Raw genomic sequence first — 8,353 nt, forward strand, 5'->3', positions numbered from 1 at the left:
AAGTGCTGGGATTACAGGCGCAAGCCACTGTGCCTGGCTCCTAATGCTCTTAATGTAAGAAAAAACAGTGAAAGGTTCCTTAGGATACTGTAGGAAAAAGATGGGCATAAAAAAATTTTAAAAATAAGATTCCTCAGGAGAATAAAATCTCAGGCTGTTCCATTAATTCCCACAATTTGTTATTTTATCCAGGACTCTTCCCTGATTCGACCCCACACAAATAGACTCAGTCCCTGTTGGAGAAGATTTTACCCTGATTTCAATTTTAGGTTAAAACATCCTTTTTGTGTTTGGTTTGCTTCCAAATAACTATACCATATATGCGGCATGGTGCAGAAAAAGCAGGAATAGAGGAGCGAGAGGTCACCTCCAACCCCTCCTTAGCTCTTGTGAGGGCTTTTCGGCTCTATCTAGAAGCCGCTTGACACCAGGCAGATTAAAAAGAAAAAGCATACAAAGGTGATTAGCTTTCTGGGTACATGGGGATCTTCACAAGAGAGTGAAGTCTGAAGAAGCGGTCAAAGCAAGATGCTTTCCTACTTTTTAAACAAAGAGTGATACATTTGAGAAGCTAGGACAGGACAAGGAAAATCTGGCTAGAGGCGGTTACTAGGAGATATATAGGGGGCGTGTAAAACTAGTGGAAGATAAAGGGTTCCTTGGGTAAGTGTATTTATACAGGTCCATTGCTGCCTGCAGTTCCTGGGCTCTGATGATGTGGGCTCTTTTCGCGCCCTAGGAGTGTACCCCTCCCAGAGGCATCTTTATGGCTTGCTGCCTGCAGAAAGAGACAGGTCAGCTACCCCTTTCTGAAACTACAATTTTTCCAATGTTTTCAACTCAACACAGTCAATATACCAATCTGGCATATTTGGAGATAGCACATCCTTCACACCTTCAGCTCAATGAATGATCACCGAGCCAGTATACTTGGATCAGTGACCACCTTCTGTGCCCCCCTCCCATCTCTTTCTCTTTTTCTGGTCCAGAGATAACTGCTGTCATGATTCCTAACACCAGAGGTTAGTTCTGCTTGTCTGTGAACCTTCCATAAATAAAACTCACATATATTTTAACCTATTCAGTCCAGTCTTTTGCAAATGTTGACCAGCACAGTGATTCAATGATCAAAAATAGTAAAAGCCTATAAATAAAAAGGTACAAAAAGTCATTGAAAACTGGAGCACAGCACAGCAATAGAGTTCCAAGACCAGGTTGGTGTTTCACTTCTTGATCTTTCGAAAGTTCCATACCTAGCCCATCTCCCTGCTTTTGGGCTCTTGTATGACCAGGTTCCTGAAGGTGACTTCCAGTGGCCCAGAGATGACCATGGTGACGTGGACTGTGAGAAGCTGGTTGAGCAGCTAAAAGATTGTTCGAACCTACAGGACCAAGCAGACATTCTGTACATTCTTTATGTCATAAAGTAAGTGTCTTAGTCCATTCAGGCAGTTATAACAAAATACCATGAACAGGTTGGCTTAGGAACAGCAGAAATGTATTTCTCACAGTTTCGGAGGCTGGGAAGTTCAAACTCAAGGCCGATTTGATGTCTGGGAAGGCCTGCTTTTTCATAGATGGCGTCTTCTCATTGCATCCTCACATGGTGGAAGGGGCGAGTGAGCTCTCTGGCGTCGTTTTTATAAGGGCACTCACCTCCTTCAGGAGGGCTCTGCCCCATGACCTGATGACCTCCCAAAGTCCCCACCTCCTAATGTCATCATTGTGGGGGTTAAGATTTCAACATAGGAATAGGGGGAAAACAGACATTCAAGTCGTAGCAGTAAGTTTATGGTCTTTACTAGGCTAAGCTTTCTCAGTTCTCCTTAATTTTTTTCCCTAGTATTCTTGGCCTTCTAGCCAGCCCAGGTCATATATTCACCCCAGTTACCCAGGATCACCAGGAATGAGACTTCCATCCCCTTCTCTGCATACTGATGCTGGTCCCCCAGGATGAGAAGGTTATGTGAGGCCAGGAGGCCACCACGTCCTGATGTTAGGCTTCTGTTTCAAAGGATATAGGGGACCTTTGGTGGGACGTAACCCTCTCAAGTGAGACTCACAGGCACTGGGAGAGCCCAAGCGCTTTGCAAAATGCACAGTGATCTATTCCTTTTCCCAGTCTTTAAACATTCTGGACCATATTTCTGGGTTTTTCTACCTCTTGGCAGGGGTCCCAGCTGGGACACAAATCTCTCTGGACAGCACAGGGTCACCGTTCAGAACCTTCTCAGCGAGCTCTATGGGAAAGCCGGCTTGAACCAGGAGTGGGGTCTGATTCGCTACATCTCAGGCCTGCTCAGGAAGAAAGTGGAGGTCCTGGCTGAGGTCAGTGTGACTGTGCCGGCTGCACATGTGTGCTCACTAGCTTGTGTCCCCTTCTTCCCCTTGCAGTCTCCCAGTTGTACCTCTTACTTGCGAAGGAGTCCCATTCTGTAACCCACAGGTGGCGTGGGCCCTTCTCTCCTGCCTGCCCGCTGCTCCAGGAAGGCGAGCAGAGGGAAGAAAATGCAAGTGGATTGGTTTTGTTCTTTCTTAGCTACGGAAAAAGGCTCGCCGGGAAATCAAATGAAAGTGCTCTGTGGCCTGGCAGCCTCTTAGAGCTCTTTTTTTTACACATCCACAGTACAGTGATCATTAATATTTATAACCCCAAGGCCAGGCAAAATCCAGAGCCGCTTTCCAAGACACTCGAGTTCAGTGTCGTGATGGTAAGATGATGGCATTTATTAGATGTGAATAATGGGGAAACGGGTAATTTAGGAATTGAATATGGTTATTAACTCTTACCATCAGTATCTTCGGACTCATTCCTGTCTCATTTGATAGCAGGGAGTCCAATGTGTTTGCTACAGTGGATGGGCATTAAATGCCCACTGACAGGCCCTGCAGAGCCAGGCCTGGGGGTACACATTGGAGACAGAGACCACAGACACCCAGCCCTGCCTGGTTGCTTAGTCTGGGGTCTAGGTATGAATTTTTCAAATCAAGGGCAACATGGGTCATAAAGTTAAGGTAAATGTACGATCTGATTGGCATTGTCTCCTCCCCACCCCCCATCGTCTTTACCAATCTCTTTTGCGCTCTGCCTCTCACCCTTCCTCCTAACTGCGAAGGCCTGCACGGACCTGCTGTCGCACCAGAAGCAGCTCACCGTGGGCCTGCCGCCCGAGCCCCGGGAGAAGATCATCTCTGCGTAAGTCGTCAGCCCTGAGGACCTCAGGTTTGCCGGGGAGCCATGGGGAAAACACCAGCACTTCCCAATGTTTGGAGGAGGAGCTTTCTAAAGACACTCCGTCACATGGATGCATCTGGCACAGAAAATAAGGGTGTTCCGTGGAGGGTGAGGAGGCACTGTCTCAAGACACCTCATCATGTTTGTGACACAATGCTCCTTCCTAGGCCCCTTCCCCCGGAGGAGCTCACAAAACTCATCTATGAGGCCAGCGGGCAGGACATCAGCATCGCCGTCCTCACGCAGGTCTGGGGCTGGTGTGGGAGGGGCCGGGCCCCAGCCTTCCTCAGAGTGGAGGGGATCCTTCAGCCACTCACCCTGTCTCTGAAACCCTATCTCCGTGTGTGTCTGCCTCAGGAGATTGTGGTTTACCTGGCCATGTATGTCAGGGCGCAGCCCAGCCTCTTTGTGGAAATGCTGAGACTCCGGATTGGACTGATCATTCAGGTGATGGCCACAGAGCTGGCGCGGAGCCTGAACTGCTCAGGTGAGATGCCCGCAGCTCCTGCAGCTCCCGCAGCTCCCGCCGCACCCCACCCCAGCCACCAGGCCACGGCCTCCACTCTCAGGGGAAGCCCTGCTTAGGTTATCTCGAACTCAGCATCTAAGCCTGTGGCAAGCTCAGGCTTTACCAGCTTCTCTCATTTAGATGGAACTCCCTTCCATGTGGCACAGAGCTGAAGTTCATAAGTCAGGGAGAATGGGGCTCTGGTGATGTTTACCATTACAGCCTCAAAGGCGATGTGGAATCTTCCGCCCCGTACCTGACATCTAAGCTCCTTCCTGGATGCCCTTGCTATGAGATGTCACCCCTATTTTATAACACCTTCACGGGGAGAAACCCTACCAATTTGAATATAAAAATCCATCATGAGACATCCAATGTTGGGGATCAAACATTGTGAAAAATCATGTGTCTGAGAATTAAGCAGATTCATGATTTAAACAGCAGCATTTAGAATCCCCACGGAACAGTGCATTTCAGCCCCAAAGCAATAGTGAGGTTCTCCTGAACAGGGGGACCTGCCATGGCATCTGCTGTCACCTCCCTCCCCACCCAGGTCCACCTGACCCTACCTTTACCCGCCACCAGCCCTGTGTCTGGGACACTTACAAGATATTTGTTTTTAGGAGAAGAGGCTTCTGAAAGTTTAATGAACCTCAGCCCTTTCGATATGAAAAATCTCCTGCACCATATTCTAAGTGGGAAAGAGTTTGGCGTTGAAAGAAGTGGTAAGTCCCATGCTCCTGTTAGTGTCTTCAGGGAGCTGCCTCCTTTACATGCAGCAGACATTAGAACCAGCGCTGTGGGGCATAGTGAATGTGGGAAGGGAAGGCTCCTACCTGAAGAAGATGGACAAGAGTCCTAGGCTCAAGCTTCCTGCTTTGGGGGCTTTGGGACTCGCTTGCAGTGTGCTGGGCGAGCTTTTCTTGCCCAAGTTGGCACAGCATGTGGGTGTGGTATACCACCTCCTGTAGCCGTAAGCACCTGGTACCATCCCTTATGCAAAAGTGTTGGCCAGGCATCGTGGCTCACGCCTGTAATCCCAGCATTTTGGGAGGCCGAGGTGGGCAGATCATGAGATCAGGAGTTCGAGACCAGCCTGACCAACGTGGTGAAACCCCATCTCTACTAAAAATACAAAAAAAATTAGGTGTGGTGGCGCACGCCTGTAAGCCCAGGTACTCAGGAGGCTGAGGCAGGAGAATCACTTCAACCCGGGAGGCGGAGGTTGCAGTGAGCTGAGATTGTGCCACTGCACTCCAGCCTGGGTGACAGCAAGACTCCGTCTCAAAAAAAAAAAAAGTGTTAGAAGTGTGGGGGACCCCGAGGGCCAGGATGAAAGGGCCGTCCTTTCACACCACCTGAGCATCCTGGCCTTTGGGTAAAAACATTCTCAACCCGGCCTCACATCACCCTCCACAGCGCGGGGAGGAGACCCCTCTGTGACCTCACAGCGTGCTCGAGCTCACTTATTTTGCTTTGTCCTGCCTCGCTCACTCTGTTTTTATCTGAACCGGAACCCTGCTTGCAGTGCTGGGAAACATAATCACCCAAGTCCTGGCGTGATTCTTGTTCTCAAATGTTCCCTAATTATAATTGAAGCAATTATCATTTCTCCTCCTCATAAAAAAGCTAAATGATTTGCAGGCACGTTGGTGAATTTATTTCATCAAGCCAAAGAAATGCACTGTGGGCTATCATTCCTTTTATTTAATAAGAAGGACATTGGGTACTCTGTATGTTTCCTGAGCATGTGCCGGCCGCAAACAAAGACAGCATCGTGCAATCAGATGTGTTTTGGTGGTTTTTCTCCTTTCCTGAAGGAGGGATGCTCAAAATGCTTTTGCAAAAGTAATTTCCAGTTCTTTCCAAGGCAGAGTCCTTGAAATGGTAATGTATGAGATAAATATTTAATGTGTTCTGCTCATCATTACAGTATTCATGGCTTGACACAGATAATTACTAAAAATTTGTCATTAGATGTACAGCTATAGATACTATGAAACTAGGAACTGAGTAATGTCATCTGAAAGCCATAAAAATATGTGTGATTGCAAGCAAGAACAGAAGACATGCTGTCTTTTTAACATATAACATCATTTGTTAGCTGTCCTTTGTAATTGTTCAATTTTTGTAAATTAGGAAGCCCAAATAGGCTTAGAATTTTGATTAAATCCTGAGATGTCTGAGATAAATTTTTTCCAGCAAACACCCACCCCAGACAGCCCCTCTTGTAGCTTCCTGGCCTTTGGTTTGGATAAAAACATTCTCAACCCGGCCTCACATCACCCTCCACAGCGCGGGGAGGAGACCCCTCTGTGACCTCACAGCATGCTCGAGCTCACTTATTTTGCTTTGTCCTGCCTCCCTCACTCTGTTTTCCACTTTCTCCTTCTGTTTTCCACTTTCCTGGGTCTGTCCTTCCTCTCCAGCTCATCACTGAGTCTCCCTTGTGGGCTCCTGCCTCTCTGCTGTCCTTTAAATGTTCTTGTCCCCAGATTCCTTATTTGTCACTACTGCTCCTGGACAGTGCCTCCACTCCCATGGCTCCATTGGGGTCAGGTGGGATGGTGAGGCTTGCAGAGGATGCTGCCCGAGGAGGTGACCTTTGAGCTGGGCCTGGCTTGCCAGCACAGGCAGATGCCCAGTGCAGTGCAGGTGGCCGGGAGTTGAGGGGAAGCGGGGCTCCAGTTGGTAGAGTTTCAGGTGATGCTGGGAGGACTGTTTGGCCTTTGTCCTGAAGACAGCTAGACCTGGGAGGCTTTGGAGTGGGCAGTGATACGATCACACTTGCCTTTTAGAATGATTGTTGGGACCACAGCACAGAGGCCAGGCTTGTGGGAGCTGGGGCTGGGAACAGGTTTGAGTCCCAAGGCTGGTGCGATAGGTTGGGAGTGAGAGGTGGTGGCCTGATGCATTGCATCGGTGGCCTCTGGTTGCCTCCACCTCCAGCCCCTGGCAGCCTGACTTTCCTAGCACTTCCCCCTCCAGCCCAAGGCCCTCCTCCAGCTGCCACCTTCATTTCATTTGGCACCTCCCCCTCAGGCCTGGGCATGGGCTCTCCAGGCACTGCTGCGGCACTGAATTCTGCATTCACACCTGCACCTGCTGCCCAGACAGGGCCTGGCACCAGGAGGCCCCTCTGGATCACCCAGCCCATGGCCACAGCTGCCCGGGGTGCCAGCCTTTCAGGGGCCCGCAGCAGTTTTGTCACTTCCCAGGGGCATTCCAAGAGTCACACGGGACTGGGGACAGAGCCCAGCAAGGTCCATGTGGGTCCTATACATTAGTCATGATGAACCCTTTAGAAAAATATTAATATAAATAGGATTGGGGATATCGTTGACCAGTCAACACTCACCAGATCAAACTCCATGCGGTCATGAAACATGGTATGATAGAATATTTAATGCCAGAGAGAGATATTCACGATATAATTACAAAAAGGCAGATCACAGAACCATACTTATGTCCACAGAATGTATGTATCCATCTCATGTTTCTATATCTATACGTATGTATGTGATGATTCTGTTTTGTTAAAAACATACACAGTCATAGGGAAAAAAAATGGAAGGCTCATGAGTAAAATATCAAGAGATGTTAGTTCCAGCTTCTGTAGTCCAGTGGTCTCAGTTTCCTACAAGGAAGGTGTGCTTTGGGGTTTTTTTTAATTTTTATTTATTTATTTATTTCTAATTAAATATAGATATGAGGTCTCACCATGCTGCCCAGGCTGGTCTCGAACTCCTGGGCTCAAGCAGTCTTCCCACCTCGGCCTCCCAAAGTGCTGGGATTACAGGTGTGAGCCACCGTGCCTGGCCTCGGTTATGTTTTTTGGGGTTTTTTTTGTTTTTTGTTTTTTGTTTTGAGATGGAGTTTGGCTCTTGTTGCCAGGCTGGGATGCAATGGCATGATCTCAGCTAACCACAACCTCCGTCTCCCGGGTTCAAGAGATTCTCCTGCCTCGACCTCCCAAGTAGCTGGGATTAGAGGCGTGTGCCACCACACCCAGTTAATTTTGTATTTTTAGTGGAGATGGGGTTTCTCCATGTTGGTCAGGCTGGTCTGGAACTCCCAACCTCAGGTGATCTGCCCGCCTCGCCCTCCCAAAATGCTGGAATTACAGGTGTGAGCCACCACACCCAGCTGGGTATTTTTTGTTAGAATAATTTTTTACTTATCCAAAAGCAAGGCTGGGCATGGTGGTTCATGCCTGTAATCCCAGCACTTTGGGAGGCTGAGGCAGGCAGATCGCTTGAGCCCAGGAGCTCAAGACCAGCCTGGGCAACATGGCAAAACCCTGTCTTCACAAAACATACAAAAATTAGCCAGGTGTGGTGGCACACGCCTGTGGTTCTAGCTACTTGGGAGGCTGAAGCAGAAGGATCTCTTGAGCCCAGGAGGCAGAGGTTGCAGTGAGCCAAGATCGCGCACTCCAGCCTCGGGAACAGAGCAAGACTCTGTCTCGGGCCGGGCGCGGTGGCTCAAGCCTGTAATCCCAGCACTTTGGGAGGCCAAGATGGGCGGATCACAAGGTCAGGAGATCGAGACCATCCTGGCTAACACGGTGAAACCCCGTCTCTACTAAAAAATACAAAAAACTAGCCGGG

The 8,353-nt window shown here is 49.0% G+C and overlaps 1 protein-coding gene across 1 annotated transcript in view; it reads left to right on the forward strand.

Annotated features, from left to right (window-relative positions):
• Nucleotides 1-8,353, forward strand: part of PHKA2 (phosphorylase kinase, alpha 2 (liver)) — a 90,807-nt gene that overhangs the window by 72,726 nt on the left and 9,728 nt on the right. The window contains exons 21-26 of the mRNA XM_011995810.1: nucleotides 1,293-1,426; nucleotides 2,172-2,328; nucleotides 3,117-3,196; nucleotides 3,403-3,481; nucleotides 3,593-3,722; nucleotides 4,367-4,468. Coding sequence (XP_011851200.1) covers nucleotides 1,293-1,426; nucleotides 2,172-2,328; nucleotides 3,117-3,196; nucleotides 3,403-3,481; nucleotides 3,593-3,722; nucleotides 4,367-4,468 — 682 coding nt within the window. The remainder of the gene's footprint in view (nucleotides 1-1,292; nucleotides 1,427-2,171; nucleotides 2,329-3,116; nucleotides 3,197-3,402; nucleotides 3,482-3,592; nucleotides 3,723-4,366; nucleotides 4,469-8,353) is intronic.

Source organism: Mandrillus leucophaeus, unplaced genomic scaffold (assembly GCF_000951045.1).
Source record: "Mandrillus leucophaeus isolate KB7577 unplaced genomic scaffold, Mleu.le_1.0 Scaffold499, whole genome shotgun sequence".
NCBI lineage: Eukaryota > Metazoa > Chordata > Mammalia > Primates > Cercopithecidae > Mandrillus > Mandrillus leucophaeus.